Source organism: Andrena cerasifolii, chromosome 14 (assembly GCF_050908995.1).
Source record: "Andrena cerasifolii isolate SP2316 chromosome 14, iyAndCera1_principal, whole genome shotgun sequence".
NCBI lineage: Eukaryota > Metazoa > Arthropoda > Insecta > Hymenoptera > Andrenidae > Andrena > Andrena cerasifolii.
Genome location: NC_135131.1, coordinates 8,108,541 through 8,130,689, shown reverse-complemented (window position 1 = coordinate 8,130,689; position 22,149 = coordinate 8,108,541). Strand labels below are relative to the sequence as shown.

General features: G+C 47.4%; 2 protein-coding genes across 39 annotated transcripts in view; both read right to left on the bottom strand.

Moving 5' to 3' along the window:
- Positions 1-263: 263 nt before the first annotated feature.
- On the bottom strand, positions 264-13,670 carry LOC143376471 (uncharacterized). Of its 4 annotated transcripts, none has more exons than XM_076826874.1 (8): positions 12,281-13,670; positions 12,042-12,195; positions 8,125-11,942; positions 3,251-3,446; positions 2,188-2,419; positions 1,879-2,035; positions 1,342-1,482; positions 264-829 (listed from the first exon to the last, which is right to left on the bottom strand). In XM_076826874.1, exons 3-8 carry the CDS (start codon positions 11,906-11,908, stop codon positions 633-635), a joined length of 4,707 nt encoding a protein of 1,568 aa, XP_076682989.1. In that variant the 5' UTR covers positions 11,909-11,942; positions 12,042-12,195; positions 12,281-13,670; the 3' UTR covers positions 264-632. The 4 variants fall into 4 exon arrangements, with proteins under 4 accessions (XP_076682989.1, XP_076682988.1, XP_076682990.1 ...); XM_076826873.1 differs by having other exon boundaries at positions 12,046-12,195; XM_076826875.1 differs by lacking the exons at positions 264-829; positions 1,342-1,482; positions 1,879-2,035; positions 2,188-2,419; positions 3,251-3,446 and adding an exon at positions 5,963-6,237 and having other exon boundaries at positions 12,046-12,195.
- A 3,980-nt stretch (positions 13,671-17,650) lies between these two features.
- The window catches only part of Para (sodium voltage-gated channel paralytic), a 52,485-nt gene continuing 47,986 nt past the window's right edge, over positions 17,651-22,149 (bottom strand). For all 35 annotated transcript variants that reach the window (XM_076826836.1, XM_076826853.1, XM_076826837.1 and 32 more), the window contains one exon: positions 17,651-21,956. In XM_076826836.1, coding sequence (XP_076682951.1) covers positions 21,174-21,956 — 783 coding nt within the window. In that variant the 3' untranslated portion in view covers positions 17,651-21,173. The remainder of the gene's footprint in view (positions 21,957-22,149) is intronic.

Below are 22,149 nucleotides of genomic sequence, written 5' to 3'. Positions count from 1 at the left end.
AGAGACCCAATTAGAACGAACACCCATTTGAAACAGCCACATATAAATTCGCGAATGGTCGTTGCGTAAGACGGTTCACCCGATGTTCCTCTCAACTTTCTTTCCTTCGAGAGCCACAGGATTCGTCCAGATTCAATATCTCTTTCGAGAATCGGATCATTATACAGATAATAAATAATTCCAACACGCAAGTGAACACCGTTTAGTTTTATTAATTACCGTAACAACTTCCCGCGTTATGGGAGCGCACAAATTATCTGCTCCCTATCTAACAACGTGCCAGTACTCAACGGGCTTGGTCACTCGCGCACCAAAGTCTTCCACTATTCCCTAATCAGTTCATTGCCGAAGGATTTCTAATTTACAAGTAGGCAAGAGCTCCAGGACGGTCACGCGTGTAGCTACGCTCATTCCTCAGATTCGGGGACTTCTCTTTGGACTCGCAACAACTACGTCTCGTCCGCGAAGCAACCATTCTCGCAGTAAGCGCAGATTCACGTGACTCTGTGGTACAAGGTCGGGGGATACTTTCGAGAACGTGCAATGCGGCTCGCGACGATTCAGCAGCGATGCTTGAGCAGCTAGTGCTCGAGGAGGAAAGTTAGGTTGCAGAAGCTAGAGGCGAAATCATCTCACGCAGTCGCGGCGGAGGGTTGCCTATCGGCCTCGTTGTTGTTCGCCGTGTTCGCCGGCTCCGTGGTCTTGTCTTTCAACCGATCTGTCGTCTCGGTCGTCGCGGGCTCCTCCCTTTCCAGCTCGACGTAATAAACGTACCTGGCGGCGTAGCAGAGCAGCAGCATCTCGATTAGCATCAGGGCATTGTAGGTAACTGAAATTCGGGCGGAAGAAAGTGTCAGCGCTTGTTCCTCTATCTCCGCGCGCATGCGAGTGTTACGGGAGCAGAACCTGACGCGTTACTCTCGCTACTTCTCGCTGGGAGCAGCCCGACTGCCTCGCGTTAAGAAACACGAGTTCTTGAAACTTCGATGTTAAAGTGCAGGGAATTTGAATCGCGAGAGAATACGTGACAGAAGTAGGTCTTCCATTGAGTTCTACGTCGCCGGTGATCTACTCCGTTCAAATAACACTAGCTGACGTAAGCCACTGCGTCCACGAACCTTGAAGCACGTCGACAGAAAGCACTTTAAATTCAGTCGTGAAAACTGGAAAGAGTCGTTGAATGATATCGATAAGGTTATCAGGGAATGCTGTACAGTAATGTGAACAATAGTTTTGTTATTAAAATAGAGGCACCGCGTCCACGCGCCTCAAGTTTCGTGGCTCGACCTCCACCCATTTTTCTACACTTCTTTCGAAGCCGAGAAGTACGAGGAGGATTACCATTCGCATAGATCTGCGGCGTAATTGGCGGATTACACGGGAAGAGGCCAGTCTGCGGCAGACTCTTCACAATGAACGCCTGCAGCTTCGAGAACAGCAGAACCATCTGGGACACCGTGGCCCTGCGGTGGAGTTTGGCTTCTATGGAAATGACCGCAGGTCAGAAAACCGTGTGTATACCCATTAACGCTATGGGGCACGGGACAATGGGGGCTTTCCAGGACCCTGGAAATTGCTTCCTGTCGCGCGTCACTTGTGTGGTCCTAGGTAATTGCTAACACAGGCAAGACGGTCTCTGTTCCTGCTTACTTCCTCGGTTCAATTTGCCGCCGTTCTCGAATTTTAAAGATCAAGGGTCGGTGGCCCGTTTCCCACAGCAGGAAATTGGAAATCTTTAGTAATCGAGTGACGAATTTCGATCGTATTAGTGAAATCGCTTTGTAGCCGCGTGTTTGAATAATTTCGTCCGTCAGAGAGAACAGGAACAGATTATGCGGGGGGGATCCTTCCTCTTAATTAAGCATACATAATTTTTACCTGGAGCGAATTCTTCCAGACTCTTCACGGTAATGGTCAGCCCGTATATTCCGAGAAGTATGCTAGCCACCGAGGTCGGTTGGAGGCAGACACCGTATTGCGTAGCGAGGAGCGGTTCCTCGATCGCCATGAAGAGGAATATACAATAAGTTACTCCCTGAAGTCAATGAGAAACATCCCTGTCAATATTGCTGCGCAGTGTGTCCCAGGAGGAACTTAGAAAAGCTCCTATCAATGCGCATGGTTTCTTAAAGAAACGGGAAGAGAATGGCCAAGGCTTCAAAGCCCAGGCAGAAAATGAGAGGTAACCTGGACAATGGGAAGCTGCAGGACCACCAGCCGGAGCCAGGACAAATTGGCGTCGGTCATTTCGAGAGCTGGAAAGGGCAGACAGGGCCAGCAGCAACAGGGGCCGACTTTCAGCATTAATGGCGGCGACTTCGTGACCCTTTTGCGGCCGATGTAGACGAGCAGCAGATAGAGCCGGTACAGTGATATCGTGAGGAAGATTTGAGTCACAGCCTCCGACAGCAACTGGGTCCTGGAAACGACGAGGGAAAACGTCAGTATGGTAATGGATCCTGTGAAGCAATAAATTTGTAAAAATTAGAATCCTCAGAGCCATCGGGGTACAAGTAGAATTTTTACCATCGTCCGTATGCATAAGTACTACTGGACAACGATAGAAGAGCATAGACCTGGGATGCCTCGTGTCGAGAATATTTAAATCGAGCATTCAAATTCTGTTTCTTTTTTTCTCTCTCTCTCTCTTTTTAACCGACCAAAGGAAAGCAGCGTCTCGGGCACACGTTGGAAATATCAATAGACTTTCGCAGCGATGGAATTCTCGTGTCACCGTCCCATCGTCCCCTTTCTTATCGCTGGACCCGATCAAATTTTCGAGATCAACCGCGCAGGTGTGACATGGTCCAGGGGCTGGGATTATCTCGGGGAAATCAAGATCATTAGTCGCGCCGGGTCTCCCCGTCTGTTTTCATCGTCGTTAGAAACTGTCTCAAACGGACTGTCCCCTTTTGTTTCGGCGTGACATTCGATCGCGTTTCCGATTTTCTTCTGCCCGCTAAGTGGATCTTCTGGTTTGCTACGTCGCCGATCGTTGCCCGGCGTCGACAGCCGAGGCGGTGTCGCTTTTTCGAACCGTTCAACATTTACCAGCGACTCGTAACACGAGCGGGGTAATTCGCCTTGCCGCGGAACCTTCAGGCCTCCTTCACCGTGATCGTATGAAAAACGAAGGTCTATGGGCGATCTGCATCACGAGTGATTAATGCGCCGTGGTTTTTGCAAAGGAGCAGGAGAATTTTACGACTCGCGGACTTCCTGGCTCGATTATTTCGCCTTCGTGGTTTACCTTGGTATCCCAATCGCCGTCAGGCTACACACGCTCGCGACGGGGTACACCGAGAGGATCATGATGCTGTTGGACTTGTACAGCCTTGATTCTTTCTGGTGGAAGATATTGTAGCAGGCGTCCACGGCGAAGTATAATGTCAGAGTGGAGAGGATCGCGCCGGAGGACAGTAAACCTATGCCAAACGCGCCCAAACCTGGAAAAATATAATTTACGACAATTAGTATTTCTTCTCGAGAATTTCTCGAGGAAAAGTAATGTTTTGGATTTCTCGAGAAATTCCTCACGAAACATCATATAAAATTTGTGGAGTAAAAAAATAGATCTCATCGCGATTTTTGCGACCAAATACGGAAATCTAATTCAGGAGAAGAATTGACTCTTCAAGATGAATTAAATTTGTTCAATCACAAAAGCATAATGTCAAGTTCTTACTAATTGTGCGTTTATTTTCCTTCTTTATTTAATTAAATAAAGTATTGATATTAATAGGATGTGTTTATTTATTTTAAGAAATTGAGTGTTTATTTAAATATCCACTTGCGACAAAATCAATCTGAATTTAAGGATATATACTATTATCAATAACTTTCTCGCGAATTCTCAAGAGATACAAAGTAAAATTTCTTTTCTCGAGAAATGAAAAATGTCGAGAAATCAAAACAACAACCACGATATTAAGCGTATAGTCCTCTTTTGGTAGAATCGTTCACGGTGTCTACAAAACCTTAGATGACTCCAGCAGGAATTTTCACTCGGAGGAAGCAAATACTAATTATTGCAATACGCGCATTATTTACTCTTGAGGGTGCATCACTGCGAAAGCAGTGATTAATGACGAGATTAAAGGTGGAAAGTAAAGATGAATGTCTCAGAATCAATTGATAAAACTCGGTAGTACAATTCTGGCTACAAGCACAGGTTGATTAATGCGTTTTCGAAAGACAAAGACAGAGAAAAAACCGACACCCGTGTCGTAGGTCAGGCTCGATTTACACGTCACGCTGGATCGCTTATTCCCATTACGAAATCATTCTAATGGCGGGCTTCTTGCGCCACGTGGATTGGGAAAGTTAGCGTTGAAGAAACGCGCAGCCACAAAACCATACAATAAATGCAGTTCACTGTTCCTTCGACTGTAACTGTTCGATCAGTGCCCCCCAATTTACATTGCCGATTAGATAAATCTAGGCGCTTGTGTTACTAGTACAAAGTAAAGCCAGGATCGTGCTACGGACTTGTGCGATCCAATGCAATTGCCCTCGCCTGCATCGCGTTGCAAAACACCATCGCCTCGTGGAACGTTTCCGAAGGATAAAATTCGCCCTCGTAAAAAATTGATTCCCCATCAGGGTGGACTAATTTATGCGCACGGGAGGTGTCCCTCGCATGTAGCCCCTTGCAAAATTTCAGCTAAACGCGTCGCGCGAAGAAAAAGAGCGTTTAATTCGACAATTTCACTCGTTGCCGCCCGATCATATTCATTTATTCTATGTTAGCTGTACTTTTTATTTCTTTTTCCACGGGTGAAAGTCCTCGCTACCGCGTCCAAGCCTATCCTCCATGCAAATACGAAACCAGTTTCGAGTGGCCATCATACGAGGCTAGCGAGAATTTCGATTCAACGTGAAACTTCAATTTTCTTCTTTCCTCCCCCTCGAGTTTCATCTTCGGTCAGATTCCCGAATTCTGGCTGCACGCTGTAATCATCGAGCTTTGCGGGCCCCGGCTCGAAGTGACCGTATCCTTCCTTTCCAGGGAAAAGTGTGGAAGCGGGCGATTATTACTTTCGAGTTACGCAACCATCCTTTTCGTGGAAGCTCGACGCGGTGCTAGTTAAATACGCGTACACCGGAATCGTACGGGGTTACGGGCGTCGAGCGAGACTTTCACCGCGCGTGCTCTCCTCCGCGCATGCTTCGTAGATCGCTGCGCGCCGAGGACAGTATCGCACGCATTGATCGCAGCAGAAGGGAACAGCTTTAATTGCATCGCAGGATGCGTCCCAGAGCCACGGAGTTATTACTCGCTCGGGAAGTAGTAAATGAAAAGAGACCGCCAAGTGTTCAACGCTATTAAATATACCACGCCCGGGAGCGGTTTCAAAATTCCATTCAAAATTCTGCATTAATTTTTCTTTCTCTCATCCATCTCATGACAATTCACTTAGTAGCTAGTCTTTCGACCAGTTGCGGTAGGAATATGTAAATTGCAAGGTAGCTTTAGTGTTAAACACATAGTCCAGGACTATGCAAATGACGCGTATCTATTTCTGGAGGCTTAGTAGCGAAGGCAAGTCGTTCTTTTGCAGAATATTTGACAAGAAAACCTCTGTCGATGAGGCCGTAAGTGCGCCGTGGCACCACCAGAATGTCCCCTAGCTTACTTTCTACTAACGGTGACAGTAACGTTGATACGTAACCGTTGTAACAGTAAACACGTTCTTCGAGTATACATAGCCGCTGCTTTCTTTCGCAAACAGTGGTCTCGATTTGTCGATTCGATGAAACAGAGTCTCTCCTAGAAATTCTGTAATCACTGCGGAGTACCGAGGCTGATCACACTGATTAATTTGGTGCCGATTGACCGTCGCGTTGTTCAGGGATCAATCGGGACAACGCAATGAAGGGCGGGTTTATTGTTACAGCGATTGGAAGCGAGTAGGGCTTTGATAATAGAAAAGGGAACTTACTTTCTATGTGCTCTATCGCGGAGGGCACGTAGTAGTGGTTGCAGGTGAGGTTCCTGAAGGAGTTCTCCATGTTCTCGAATTCGATCGACATCCTGGATGCGCCGGGGACACTTGCGATGCGATTTTGAAAGGTCACTTTGTCCCTTGTTCCGTCGATCGAGTTCTGGCAGCAGGGCTCACCAGCGGGAGAAACGAGCTCGCGGTCTCGAGCGTTTCAAAACCGAAACGAGAGAGGCGAAGGCAGCTGAGACGGTGAACAGTGAGAGTGAGTCCCCACTTATGCCACCCGGAGTTGCTGTGTTGTAACGGATCGGAAGAAAAATCAGTATATTCGCGATATAGTCTCCTATCTTGTTGATACTCCCTGTATCTTCTGTCTACTGACACCTTTAAACGACGATAACTCGATTTCTTTTCCTATTCGCGTGTAGGAATATTCAGGCGTGGATGCAGCGAGGTGTAATTGCTAGGATAAAAGTTCAGGCACAACTTTGCTTAGACTGTCGAGAGCGTTGGAATTTGTTGGCGTTTACGAGCCAGTAGTTTATAAAAGTGAAAGTTTTGGTAGAAATAGGGTTCTGATTTGACGATAGGGAAGGGTTGGTGTATGTATGGATGTCTGTAGGCCGAAGAATTGTCCATTGTATAGAAATTCTTAGGAGACAGAAAGTGAAGGAATGCAGATGTGGGTCATGAAGAAAATGAAAAGCTTGAACAGTAGGAGAAGTGGCGTCGAAGGTTGCTATACATTATTGAAGAGTACGTCCTAGATCTAGATAGAAGCAATTAATAAAGGAAATAAAGTGGATGGAACTAAACGACTGAAAGTAGAATAGGATATATCACGGAGGAGGTATAGAATAGATTTTACATCCAATGCAACATTTTTAAATCAAATTTTTATTACGCGGATTGAGGAGCCACGGGGCTATTGCACCGTGTCTAGAGCCCCCTTACCATTTTCGTGTCGCATGCGACGTTACCGGTGAAGCCTCGAAATAGATTGTAACGCTATGCGTGGTAGGCATTATGATTCCGCACGGGTAGAACCATCGATTAAGTACAGCATCGTCGACGAAGCTGTTTATTAATTTCGAAGGGAATTCGATCGCAATCCTCCTAGCGGTTGGAATCGTTTATTCAGTACTAACTTACCCGCCTTCGGTAATCGAGTTGAATTACTTTCTTCGTTACCGACCTCAAATGTAGAGTGCGCGTTAATACCACTGATTCTTTACGAAATCGCAAGTATAACAAACCCGTCTGTAATCCTATCGTATCTTTTAAAACACTTAATCTATACGCAGAGATTTCGCGAAATACCGAGAACTATAATCGGATGAATAATGTAGACGTAATCAGCGCTTTGGCATGAATTACTAATGAGACAACGAACACGGATATGTCACATTCCCATTAAAATACAATTCATCGCTGAAACACTTAATTACCTAATTATTAAGTGGATTGAACCGCGCATAAATGCATCTATAAGAACGAACGTCAAAGGAATGAATTTATTCATAATATTCCCAAGAATGTGAATCGCGAATAACATTCAAGATTTATGATTTTGTTTAGGTGTATAAACAAGTCTGACAAATAATCGAATGTCGAAATTTTACTAGGCTCACTGCGTCACACCAATGACCACATGTCACAAGAAAACAATGTGCGTACCTAGTTAATATTTAAACTTTATTAAAACCAACAACATTAACAAGGATAACAACAAGAACAAATCATTCCTCCCGAAACAGTCCATAGAAACTTGATCTTACTCAAATTCGACTGTCCTGCCTCACATGTCGCTCAACGACGTCGTGTATCGGTTAGTTACGCACTCGCATATTTAGAATGGTTCACGTCACGAATGATCAAGTGCCGGGGAACCTACGACATTAGTAACATGATTTCAAATAATAATAGCCTCAGAATATTAACGCTGCCTCCTGTCAAACCTTCCAATCACAAAATGCATGAAAACGCTGCCGTTAATGGGCCGGTCATGATGCTGCTACGGTGGCTAAAAGCAGTGCAAGAAAACAAGCCAGCAAAACCATCGAGTATGTAGTTATCATTACGGTTATGAGGTTAGTGACATACGAAAAACGCATTCCAGTCGAACGAGCGATGCCGATGTCGTACAGTTCGCAAACATCCTCGTATTCTATACTCTCACCTTCGCTATCTGGGTCATGCTCATCGCTCAGCAACTTAATATCAGTGAATTCTACGGTAACTTCTTCTTGGCCACATTCTAATTCCTTTTCTTCGTTGCTCAACGCGGAACTGTTTTCCGCGGCTAACAAGGGCCTCTCCTCTGTAATGGAAACGTTAGTAGCGCAAGGAATATTATCGCTTGCATCTCTCTTCAATAATGCCTCTAGCTGTTCAATTTCTTTCTCGTGTCCGCATAAACTAGCCGCTGCTAACTGTAAATCATGCACGGCTCTGGACAGATCGAGTTCTGGATCGATATTTGATTGATCCTTTGCTTCTTGCTGTTCAATCCCGTCCTGGCCCCAATCTACGCTCAGCGGTGTACCTTCTTTAGGAACTGTATCCAATACGTCGGTGGTCTTTGACGAGCTAGACAGGTTGTCGTTCACATCGTCGTGGCTGTAAGCGAGGGAGCTACGAGTGCTGGTGCCGGGCGGAGTGCTATCGGTTTCTATTTCAGAACGGCACGACGTCAGCGAATTCTTCTGGCTTAAACGGCTATCGCGTAAGCGATCCGCCACGCTGCTGAACGCCTCCGCAATTAGTTTAACATTTTCGTCCGCGACACGCAGATAGAAGTCGAACGCGCTATCGTCAGTCTTCTCAGGATCCTCCTCAGGACTAACGATTGATTCCGTCAGTCTTTCCACGTCCTCCTTACCAGTGGCCCGCTCGCGATCCTCCCCATTACGCATAGAATAATGACTACCTAACGTCTGGATACGTAAAACCGAGGAACTGTCGGGTTTTTTGCTATCATTCGGGCTATCTATATTTATAGATTGATCTAAACGAACGTTCGCCGTTTCTTCGATCGGTCCCGCTTCCGCATCGTTTTGCCCATCTATCAAATTAACTAAATCTTGGCACAAACGGCTGTACGTAGTGAAATCCGATTCTGTGTCCTTCTTGGACGATTCGTTGGATCTCGGCTGCAAGCAATCCTGCCAAAATTCATTGCTCAGAGCTTTGGACAGTATGTCGTTCGGCGGCGTAGAGCTTCGTGCTACCGTGCCGTCCTCGTTCTTCTGCTCCAAGCTCTGCACTTTCGTCGACGGCGAGACGTAAACGCGGAGCTTCTTCCGATGGACATTCGAGACTGGATGATTACCGTTTATATCAGTTCTGCTGTTCTTCAACGAGCTCTCGGTACGCCATCGAGTATCGTAATCAGACAGCTCGCCGTCGCTGACGACGCGCCTGAAGTAATCAGGTCGCATGGGCGACGATTTAATATCGACCGCTGGCTCGCTCATCTCGTCCTTCATCTCCTGCAGGCTGGGCTCCCTTCGAAGATGAATACGATCCTGATTTATCAAACCATACAGGTTAGCGGACAGAGATCTAACCGCTCGTTTCTTCTTCGTGGCGAACGTAGCCTCCTGATCTTTCGCAACGGCGCTTCTGCTTTCAGCGGCATTCCTCGCTGTGTTGGCATCCTTCCGTAGGGTTCGATAGGCCAAGTCGTCTGTAACAATGTCAGGCTCGCACTGCGGTATGTACGACGAACGAGGATGCTCCGGCTTGATCGGCGTTGTGTGCAGATAATCGCTCTCCGTGGCGGACGTCACCGGCCCCAATGGTATCCCGAACGGTGGTTGTGGATCGGCCACTTTCAACGTGTTGTTGGAGTGATGAATGCTCCGATAAACGACATCGTCGCGTGTCACGTCCGGCTCGTCACGACGCACCGGGCAATTCGGGGCGTACGGATAATTGTTAGCAGCGTCTTTCCGCGACAAGATGGGCGAGGCCATCAAGTAGCTGATATTCGACAGCGCTGATTGCCCTACCACCTCCGACAAAGATGTAGGCCTCTCCTTCGGGTGCATCCTCCTGTAAGCCATGTCATCTTTCGATCTATCAGGCGAATCCACCGAGGTGAACCCCACGGTGTCGTTGCTTCTACCTCGCCGTAGACTAAACTCTTCCATGCTGCGTCGTTCCGCCCGATCTAGCAGATCTTCGTCCCCAAGACTCAGACTATTGTATATCGCTTCTAACTCAGAAAGCGCTTCTTCCAGGTTCTTAGAACTCCTTCTCCTTTCTAATGCCTCTTGCTCGCTTGTTTTTATCTGTTTCTCTTCCTTTCTCTCGGTTTTTCCGCTTATCGAAAGCGTGTTGTTTGGTGAATTGTGTGGATGCTCCTTGGCGACCTGTTTGCAAGGCAACTTCGCATGGGAAGAGTCTACGGACCCGTTGGAAGTAGGCGAAAGATTATTATGTATCTTTTGTGTATCAGTTAGTGACGGGTGATTTCCGCGCGCTTTAACATCGAAATCGTTGAAACTCGAATTGAGCTGAGCGTTGCGGTCGTTTCTTCTGCGACATCGCATTGCTTCCGTTTCCTGGAATGCAGGCTCATCCACGTGCCTGCCAGTTGACTTGTGTTTATTGTTCGTACACTTCGATAAGTTACATAATTGCGTTGGGGTTACTGTTAAGGACAACGGACGCCGCGGGCACTGTTTACTGGAGCCACACCAACTGATCTCGTTATTTGACTCGTACGAACGCAAGCCCTTCAAGCCATCTCTCGGGGCTTCGCGAATATCGTCCATTTTCGTGCGCGGAGCATCGTCGTATTTTGTTACTCGATACTTCCCGTTGAACGGAAATGAATTACAGCCGTAGGAGAAAACTCTACAACGTGGATCTCTTGGCGGTGGTTCTGGCGGCGAGGAACTTTGATGCACGGACTGATTATTCCTTACATGATCGTAAGGTCTCGCATAGTTAGTGCCTGTTACAGGCGAATTTGAAAAGTAATTATTCTCTTCGTGATTTACGTACCGGTTGTCTTTCCGCAAAATATTTGCTTTCGCATATGTGTTATTTTGGTTCAAATCTGTAATATATCGTTTGGCCGGATATTTCGTGAGGTCAGTAGACGACTGTGTCTGACAGCTGGACGTTGGCACAGATGCCTGTCGCAAATTCTCAATGGACCTTTGCACCGGGAAGGTGTAACTGTTCGACGGAGTAATGAAACGCTGTGGTTGTATCGCAGGCTGAAATGGTTCGTTGCCTGTATCAAAGGTCTGGTTTCCCTCCGTAAAGTCGAGACTGCTGCGTTTATTAGCTATATTGTTCAGATTCTCCGGAAATCTGTGACCCTCGTCCCTTGATAAACGCTTTATATAACGCTCTGTGCGCGCAGCACGGCTCTTTCTATTACAGGAACTATTTTTCTGCATACTCTGCATAGCATTCTCAGTCTGATATCTCGTCAACGAATTACAAGATTTACGCGAACCTTCGTCCGAACTACTGTCCGCACAAATTTGGTCTCTTTTCGCTTCTATTCGAGCTTTCAACTTGCTCTTCCGTGCCTTTTTACTTGGCCCATCCAGCGATCCATCGCTGCTGCGAGAGTGCGCAGAGTCCTTCTGTAGATTCGACGTGTCCACAGAGTTCGCGGTGGCCTCGTTAGTCGAACTACTTTTGTTCAAATGTTTAGTCGAACTCTTTTCCACCGGACGTAAGACCACATTCTGCGACTTTCTGTTCAGCACTGAACGAGGCCTCGGTTGCCTGGTACAGTATACCATTTCTTCGTCGTTCGAGGAACTCTCGTAATCCCGTATCGAAGATATACGCTTCAAAATTCCACCAATCGACCACTTCTTATCTTTCTTCTTGCCCGAAGAAGCGACCGCGTCACAGACTGGCAAACGTCGAGTCGGCGGTAACAGACCATCCATTCTCAGGATGTCTTTCCCACTGATACTCCGCTTCTCCATCGGGAATAATTGTTCTATTTAAATATTGAAATACCTGAAAAGGATTTGCTAATATTATAAATTACACTACATTTTACTGTAACATCATTAACGTGATTATCTCCATTATTGCACACTATTATACTACTTTTACTTACGAATACATATATATAGAGATACAGGAGATATATAGGAATATATCGATGCAAATAGCTTTGCAACAATCACCACTGGACAGATTACATTTTAGTCGAACGACGATTGGTAGCCTGGATTCCGTTCAACCGATATGTTTACACTGCGAGCACCTTGAAACGGGACTTTCCATTACGAACAATTATATACCATCGCGTGGAACGCGTATAAATATGCAGTATAATATTGTCTGCTAACCTCCGCGCAGACGTTGGGCTCAACGATTCGGAGACATGTAATAGGCGAAGGGCGAATTCTCTGCACATTTGCCAAAAGTTTTTCGTGACTCACGGGTGTCAGCCGCAATCATTCACACGAATCGTTCGCCCGAATGAAAAGCTGCGGAGCTATGGACTGAGGTCAGTGCGTCGGGCGCAATATGTACTGATAACGCTGATAAGATCTCCACGCCTCTTTAATAAGGGCTTTCGCAACGCGTCTGTTGCACTGGTTATCTTGACAGATGATACTGTAAATGCCCGTATTCGTGGACTCCACTGGCATGAGAATCGCGCAGAACCGGAGGGACTGCGCGTCGTTACGAGCAGGGAATCGAATTATATTTGGAAAGCAGCGTAGGATGCCGAGGAGCCTCGAGACGTCCGCGAAACTGATATCTACTTTAGCGCTTATTTAGCGCTGCCATTACGCGAATGTCGGCGCACCAGCATTACGCGTCGAGCACACAACGATATCGCGCTGGACTAACACGAAACTGACTCGAATCAGATACGAGGAGAGAAGGGATTCATCGTGTCCAGACCCCACCCATTACCAGATCCCCCAATCTGTCGCGCAGAATCACGCACAGTAAATCGTGCACGCGTCTCTTTACGCGCTCCAAATGCGTATATGTATATATAAATGCGGACACGTTCATTTAGGAGAAGCTCCGTCTGTTTGAGTGCGCGAACGGTGATGGCATCGTTTGCAGAGTTAGAGCCTCTGACGATATCTTAGATCCGCGAGGTTGGACGTCGTCATTCTTCGGCTGACATCGGGAGTACGCGCGGAACTTATGAAAGCGGTTCTTTCAGCTTCTTTTTATTATTATTGTTTCCGATAATACGATGGAAAGGGGGGAACTCTTTAGCAGCGTTTAATATAATATCGAGAATAGAGAGTTTTGAGTTACAATCTCTCTGGGAATATTTATGTATGGCTCAGGAATCCCCCGATATTACCATGTTGGGTGTTGCGAAAAGTGCTAAAAGGTTCAGCGGGAAGAGCGTGTTATTATTTCGAAATTAGGTATTCGTGCTGCATCATTCCGGTTCGAGTACCATATACGGATGAACCAAAGACACAGCACGATGTATACACACGTATCTCGCGGAGCAGCAAGGAGAAAGCCGCTTTCAACATTAATTCCAGAACGTACCTTTGCTATATACGGGAAAAAAACTCTATAGGCAAAATCGATGAGTGCCGATCAATGGTTTGACTCTTACGCCTGTTCTTTGTATATTTTCGGCGCGAGAACGAATGTAGCCGTGAATAAAAATTATAAGTATCACTGTTGTGTGGTATTAGTATTAATATTGTATAGTCGGCGCAAATCAACGAAATTAGTACGATGATTAACGAAATGGCTTTTCTTAAGAGGGACACGACTTACGTGGGAAAGTTTTGTATATTACTGTCCGGGTGAACCATTCTCATTGGAAGTTATAGTTTGCACGATTGGTAATGGCAATTCCGTGATGTAGGATCGAATGATAGCAAGGACAACAACCGTGTGAGTGTTAAGCTTTTTCGTTTATTGAAAATATCTCTGTAAAACGTGTGTATATTGTGGCCGGGCGAGGTAAGCCGACAAAACCGAATCATTCGACAACGAAACGAAATCGGGTAGCAAACGAAGGAATACGGTGAAGACATTGAAAACAATATAGAGTCGATCGTATTTAGTATCTACATAAGTAAAGGACGAATCAACGATGCATTCGCTTACTTTTCTTTCTTTTTTTCATTTTTTTTTTAATCTTAGTATATTAATTATATTATGTATAACAAAGCGGTAACAACTTGTTAATTGTAACTATTACGGTAATAATCGTTTACTTTATATAATTACAATAATGTAATGTAAGGATGATCGTTAACTAATCGATAACAAACGAATCGTTTCCTCCTCCATCCTCCGTTCGTCTTGATCATCGTCATCATAATCATCATCATCATCATATCCCTCGTGTCACTTCCTCACTTCATTTTTCCATCTATTATCATTTCTGTTCCGTTTCAGTTGAAGCCCGATTATCTCTCTCTTCGGTCTTCGGTTAAATCGTTTTGTATTGTTTCTCGCTCATCCCCTCTTTCGTATTAATTATTTAACAACAGTTTTTCATCCCTTTTATTATTTGCTCTTTAATTTAATAATCGTAGTAAACATAGTAATTATTTATAATATTGTGCAAATAATCCATATTTTTTTTTTGTTTTCTTTATTCTGTTTAATAGTAATGAATGTCATTCAACGGAGGAGCTCTTCTACGTTCTCCCTTTCTCTCCCTCACTTTCTCGCTCTTTCTCGCTTCTTCCTTTCTCTCTCTCCCTCTCACTCGCGCGCGCATTCTATGTTTCTCTCTCTCTGTCTCTCTCTCTCTCTCTCTCTCGCTCGCTCGCTCTCGCTCTCGCTCTCTCTCATCCTCTCATTCTCTCGCAGTCACGCTGTCTCGATGCCTCTCTCTTCGCTTGCCCGCGCGCATCCGTGATACACGCCTGCGCGTGCGCGCTACGCCGGCGGACGTTCGCGCACGCATGCACGCACGCGCGCGAGCACGCACGGAGCACGCATTTGAATGGACGATCCTTCGCGCGTAATGTTTTCGACAGCTAGCTCGTTAAAATTGGATTTTTTTTGTTTTCTTAGCACATTTCGCCTATCTAGCTTGTTGACCCATGGCAGTTGCTCGTTCATTATACTGGCCGACAGGCTCCGCAGCTTGACACTTTACTCGATTATATTTTTTTAGTTTTCTGTTTTTAGCCCAGCTCTAGGATCTTTTGTTTCGTTATCATTATTATTATTATTATTATTATTTTTTTTTTTGCTTTTATGTACTTCATCGTTATTTATTATCTGACGACGTTAGGTTAATGGAGTTTCGAGAGTTTCGAGACACTACAAAGCCCTTTTGTTTTGTTCGCTATCCGTTTAAGAAAATTTTCGTGCATTTACGATTAGTTAACTTAGTTTCATTTTCCCATTTATACAATGCGTAACGGCAGTATCGTCCACGGAGAAAGTACGTTTAAACCTCGCCTTACCTCGCTTAACGAAGGAAAGCCCTATAATGTATGTATGTATATATATATATATATATTTTTTTTTTGTTTCTTTAATATCTTACAGCCGTCGTCGCGCAAAAGCTGGTATTTAAATGTACGTTTCGGTAAAACGAACGAAAAAAAGTCAATGAAGCACACCATGCATACTCGTCCACCCCCCTCCCCCTCGTTCCCTCTCGTGATCGTAGCAATTTTGACCGGTCGGAGCGAACGGTTTCCGTTTAATCGTTCCCGCGTTTAAACCCTTCGAGACGCGTATCCACTCGACCTCTCCTCGCGCTTTTCCTTTCATACCGACTGCCGATTCGGCGGAGCCAAATGTATATGCCTATCGACGATCGATAGGCAACGATTGAAGACCGGGGAAGTTGCGATTCAATCCAACACTCAGCCACGGCGAATCGAGCAGTGCCGTGTTCAAGATGATAATGGGAGCGGAAAAAAGAACGAGAATAGCAGCAGTGAAAGAAGGTAGAAGAAGGTAGAAGAAGTAGAAGAAGAAGAAGAAGAAGAGGAAGAAGAAGAAAAGGAAGAAGAAGACGTAGAAGAAGGAGAAACGATGTTCATTTGGTGCGCCTCTCAGGGGAAGAACGATTCCTACACGATCCGAAAGATCTGTATCTACTATCGTTAAAGAGGCCAGTGTGTTACGGGACACTTTCTGCGCACGCGCACACAATTCGAATCTCGTTTATTCGTCACGCCCTGTTTGCGCCATTAACGGTCGCGCGCTCATCCTGTGTCACTTTCTCTCGTTCTCTCTCTCTCTCTCTCTCTCTCTCTCTCTCTCTCTCTCTCTCTCTCTCTCTCTCTCTCTCTCTCTTTCTCGCTCTCTCTCTCTCTCTCTCGTTCTCTCGTGTTTTTTCTTTTATTGCTTTCTAGAAGTTCGCGGTTGCCCATTCGACAAAGTAGTATCGAAAATATATATGTGTATATTATATGCGTACAAACCACATTTGATTATTATCGAATTATTTGCACATATTACAGAGCACGGTGTAGAGGGTCGAAACTCAAGAAAGGGGCGAGAGGGGGTATCGGAGTAATCAGAGAGTGAGCCGGACGGACCATCAGATACGTCGTACTTCGATAGAAGAAGGACCGACGATCGTTGGATGAATCGTCGTCGATCGATCTCGTGCCTCGATTCGTTTCGTTTCGTCGCCGTCGCCGTCCGTCGCGTTTCCGTTCTGCAAATTACGGACGCTTCCGCGCGTCTCGGTGCCCCGTCGCGAGTTACCGCCCGCGATCGTCCCGACCTCTGCGAAGCGACGTCAGAAACACGCGCCCCATAAAGAAACAAAACAAACGCTCCGCGGGTCTCGCGCGCCCGTGCGAACAGCAACCGGTAACTCCTTGACTCTGCTCGTTTTAGGCGTGACAATCTCTCGCGCCGCTGTCGCTGCGGAGGCTCGACGATAGGTGGGACGCGACGAAACCGATCGCGCCGGGTACCGTGATCCCGGAGGGGCGGGAGTCGCGCTCCGATTTAGTCGAAGGCGTTAAAGAGAGAGCCGGATCCTCGGCAGAGTCGAGGAACGGCGACCCCTTGCGAACGAACGAGTCGCGAGGACGCAGCCCGCGCGCGCGCGGGTACGTTGCCCCGGCGTGCCCGCGAATGGATCGTCGAATGGCCCGCGACGAGAATCGTGAAATGCAATTTATAATATACGTAGAAAAGGTACGAGGACATTAATATTCGGACAGGCTTCTCTAAAGTACTTGACAAAGCGGACTCGACACCGATAGTGTGTGAATTATTTTGTACGAGTAATTTACAATGATCCTCATCTCCGTTGAGCCTTCGTAGCTTAAAATAATGAACATCTTTTATATTTCTTTGTTTCCTAGCCGGTCTGCTTCTCGCTGTTTCCGTCGCCCGTCTACCGCGAGGTTAGGTTACCCCTCCACCGCTTTCCGGCCGCCGCCTAACAAAACCGTCGCTTATTCACGTAATCGTCCGTAACCGTCGTCCACGTCGTTGTCCTCGTCTCCCTGCCACGTCTTTCACAAACAATCCTTCGAGCGAGCTGCGAGCTTCTTTCCACTTTACGCCCGTTTTCGACCAGCGAGAACGATCCCTGCTACGTTCGTTTGTTACCGCGTTTACGTCGACACTACCGCCACACATCTGTTCCCGGCCATTGTGCCAATTACACTGCCGATCCCTATCCCTTCTTTACCTTCTCGATACTCATTTTCAATCTCTCCCTCTCTTTCTCTCTCTGTCTCTCTCTCTTTCGTTCTTTCTTTCTTTCTTTCTTTCTTTCTTCCTCTCTCTCTATCTCTCTTTCTCTCTTTCTCTCTCCTTCAGGATCGCGGATGTAAACGTAGAAAAATAACGATCGCGCAGTCCGTGTTAACACACACGCACACGCATACACACACAACTGACCATTCACGCATTCTCCTTTGGTTTCGTCCCTATGCACTTCGCTGTCGACACATTCGTCGCGCGAGTTCGTCGGGATAACGTTCATTCGCGTGATCGCCTACGTGTATGCTAAATATACGTAGAGAGATACACGTGGGGAATCACGTTAATGGGGAAATAAAACCGCGCGACACTCGCATATCTCCGTGCATCAACGTTTCGATGCGCGTCTCGACACTGACATCGCGCCACCTAGAGCGGCGATCAAGTACTTACGTGCGCGGTCGAATTTAAACTTGCGTGGATTCTTCACTCGCGTCGAAAGCAAATACCGTTCAATACATTATTTATTTATCCTTCTCTCTTTCTGTTTGCCATCGAGCTGTTTTCTACGATTCAGAAATATATGTCCCTGTTTCCTTGGAATTCGAAATCTTAAATAAGGGAACGTCGAATTTTCGTTCTACCCGGTTTAGCGAGCAGATGCACGCAAGTATGTGACCGCCGCTTGTCTCTACATGTGTCGCGCGATGCGATTTATATCGACTCGCAGCAGAACCGCGCGCTGAGGGGATGGTCATAGAAAGAATATCGTTCGATATGCCTCTTTCGATGCAATCAGGCGCGCGATTCCTCGCGACGTTTAGCACGTAAACCCGTTCGAAATCGGCCTGGGAAATCGCATCCCTTCTGTCGCGAAGCGGCTCCCCTTTGGTTTTTGCTCGTAGAAAATCTCCGAGAGACGTGAAACCGCCTGGCGATACAACAGAAACTATATAATAAATATTTCAAGCCAAACGAACATCAAGTTGGTAACGCTTTAAAATCTCAACGAACATTTCTCGTCGTAAACTTAACGTTCCGTTTTGGCATCCGCGATTCAGCCGGGGAAGTCGGACGACGCGACCGCCTCGCCCGGGGACGACACGCGGTGACTTTTGAATTTCGGATACTTCTCTAAGGAAAACAACGTCGCGTTCCAATTCAAAGGATTATTCAGCAACTCGTCTTAAATGCTCGATTGGCAAGGTAATTTGGTCGAAGTGTCTCCCGCGGACGGCCGTGCGCACTGAAACACGACAGGGGCAGTCGCGTCGATCCCCTTGCTCGCCACCGTGTCGTTCGTTAATTCGCTTATCCGCGAGACGGGTTTACGGGCGTACGGTTGTCGGTTACAATTACTCGAATAACATTACACTATCGTGTATATTCATTTATTCCAAAGCGCGTTAACTACGTCGTGTAAGACTGTGTGTCTGTGTTAAGTTTTGCAAATGTGTAATTACCTAGCTGATGATGACTGCGAGATTCGTATTCGCTACCGCCCTCTCCGCCCCGTTTGGCAATGATCGTATTACATTTTCACGGCGTTACATCAGCGGCGGTTGATTCTCGTATACTTTCAACGAATTTCGCAAACAGCTACAGAAACGAGTACACGGGGAACCGAGCGAACTAGCGCGAAAGAGGAGGGACAGTTCACTTCGAAGTGGCTGCTCCTTGTAGCCAGCCTGGCAGACGTGACTATTCCTCGACTGCGCGCGGAATTGGGATACAAATTAACGCGAGAAGTAAACGTAAAGGCACGTGGACGAAGTCGTCCTTCTAAAGGACCGTAGAGAGAAAAAGAATCGTGTCGCGTCGATCAGGGGGGTTGTAAATGGTAATTCGTTGGACAACGGCTCTGCCAATTCGGGCCACCCAATGTATCGCCGTCAGATTCCTCTCCTCTGAGTAGAATATTCGTGCGCAGGCGATAGGATCGTAAAAAATGCCAGATTCATTGTAAAACGTGGAATATCAAATGATTAGCGCCTCGACGACCGAAGCGGTCGAGGCTCGAAGCGGGCCGCGGGGCAGAGAGGGAGGGAGCCACATAAAACAAAGCCGCGCACCGTATGGCGCAAAATTTTTTTTCAAGCCGAGCGAATGTAGTAACTACGCGTACATTTCACGAGTGAGTCTTTCACTTGTAACATTCTTCTTCACCACCCATCGTCATCAATTATAATCAATTACCTTAATCATCCTATGATCATCCTCACTATTATCATCAGTTATGATCAGCGTGTTTATTTTTTTCTTCTCGTTTTTTTTTTTCTTCATCAATGTTTTTCTCCGTTGTTCCGTCGTTTCTCTTCTCGTACCTTCTCGCATCCAAGTTTAGTTCAGAACTCCGATATACACCACAGCGTGTTGACCAGGGTCGATCGAATATAACAAATGTTCACCCGCGAGCATCGACCGTCGCAGCGAATTAACATCATTTATTTTTATATATATTTTTATTTTTATTTTTTTTTTTCTTCTTTTCAGCGAGTTGGCGGACCGCTGATAAAACCATGTAAAAAATCCAATATCGCGGATAGAATTTACGTAACCGGCCTATACTGTATTAGGGATGAAACGATCGCTGATTTCGTGGGATGCGGCGTATTTTACTGTCTCACCGTTCAACGCGGGTCTTCGTTTCAATTTGTCGTCCTCGTCGTCGTCACCGTCCTCGTCGTCGTCGTCCTCGTCGTCGTCCCGTAAATATGATTCCGTTTCATCGCGTTCCCGAGTATCGTGCAGCCAGCGCAGCCAGCGCGGATCGTCGATCGTTACGATTCGAAGCGTTAAGGATCGCGGACGAAGTCCATCGAGGGCAAGGATCTATCCGATCGTGGCCAACGGCAGCCTTCGAGCCCTGATTGGGGTTCGGGGAAGTTGGCTCGAAGGTTGCGTTGCGCTGGCGCGTCCTAGCACACCGATCGTCCTCCGCGCGCCCGAAACTAGTTCAGCGTGCGCCCCTCGATTCCTCTTCGCGTGTTCATCCTTATCGTTCCCCGTGTCCGATCCGTCCCGTTTCACATTGATTCCATCCAGGGTGCGGCCTGCTGCCGCGGTCGAACTCAGCCGACGAGCGGACGATACAAGCTCGACGCGTTGCACGTGCCGGCAGTCTGCAGATCCATTTCCAGCACCCTCTCGGCAAGCTCCGCTGTCTCTCCCTCCCTCGCGTTCTATCGCGTCGTCCTCGCTCGTTCAAACTAACGACGTGTCTCCCAACGATCGTGGCGTTTAGAGTCGATTGTAAAGGCAACTCGTTGGAGGAATGTATTTTATACAACTATAAGGCTGTCGATGGAGAGAGCGCGCGCGCGCTCGCTCGCCTGCTTGCTCGCGCGAGCACGAGGTCCGTGCGGGGGCCGTTGCTCCATCCTCCCCACCCTCCCCAGCTTGGTAAGCGGGGAGGAGTGCCAGGCGCGGCTGTCGGTAGCGAGATCGACGTGTCTAGGTCGTCGTCCTAGTCGTCCTAGTCGGCGATGCTGCGGTGGAGTGATCGTCGCACGGACGGGGCGGTCGCGTCGGTGGCTACGGCGACGCTAGGCTAAACGACGGGGTGGCGGCGGTTTTGTTGGTGACGTCGACGTACGCCGATCAGACGTCCGCGGTCCTGGAGGTGGCGCTCGGCGATCGACTGTGGATCACCACCCTGTGACCGTTCTTGGTCACGAAGCCATCGCTCTCTACTAGGACCGCGGTCTGCCTGACGCGCGGGTCCGTGTCCGCGTCGTCGCTCTCCTCGCTGTGCCCGCCCTGGCGCTGCTGCTTGTGCTTTCTCCAGGCGTTCTGGATCAGCCTCGCGCAATACTCCTCGCGCTGCCGCCACAGGGTGGAGGAGACCGGCTCGTAGCCGGTCTCGCCCGGGCGCGTCTGCACCTCGATCTCGGCTGTCTCCTCGATCGGGTTGCCCTTGCGGGCGAAGAAGTCCTTCGTCAGTGCGTCCAGTATGTCCACGCAGAACATCAGGTCCCCTTTGCATATGGGGATGTCCATCGACACGATCTTGTACTTGTTCGGCTTGTGTATCTGCAGCGGCGGCTCCAGCACGTCCAGGAAGTCGGACAGCTGGTCGTATCTGATGTACTGCGTCCCGTCCGGGTCGAACTGCTGCCAGATCTCGTAGTACATGTCGTAATCGTCGTCCGTCAGGCCCTCCTGCACGTCCTCGGTCGCCTGCGAGTAATTCTCCAGGATCACCGCGATGTACATGTTGATGACGATCAGAAAGCTGATCACTAGGTAGGAGAGGAGGTAGGCGATGCCGATGGTGGAGGAACCGCAGTTACCCGGGTATCCTATCTCGTTGTTCGGCTCCTGACAGTCCTCCTCGTTTATTATGCCGTCCAATACACCGTCCCAACCGGCAGACGTTGACATCTTGGTAAATTAAGCAGCTCAGTATAATGTGCTTGGCGATTACAAGATAATATGATACTAATAAACATCGCGCAACTGTTGCGCTCTGATTCTGATGAGGTTTAGGTAGATTATAGTTCTCGAAAAGATATTTCACACGTATCTTTTTTATCGGCGGACGTCCATATCTAGGGGGTGAAATCAGCCCTCAAAC

Bases quoted from the DNA above. Each gene is read 5' to 3' on its own strand.
- LOC143376471 (XM_076826874.1), bottom strand. From the start codon at position 11,908: ATGGAGAAGCGGAGTATCAGTGGGAAAGACATCCTGAGAATGGATGGT. The intron at 2,036-2,187 runs GTTACCTCTCAT...CATTGACTTCAG, and splicing joins TGCAGCTTCCCATTGTCCAG to GGAGTAACTTATTGTATATT. The intron at 830-1,341 runs GTAATCCTCCTC...CCCGAATTTCAG, and splicing joins GCCGCAGATCTATGCGAATG to TTACCTACAATGCCCTGATG.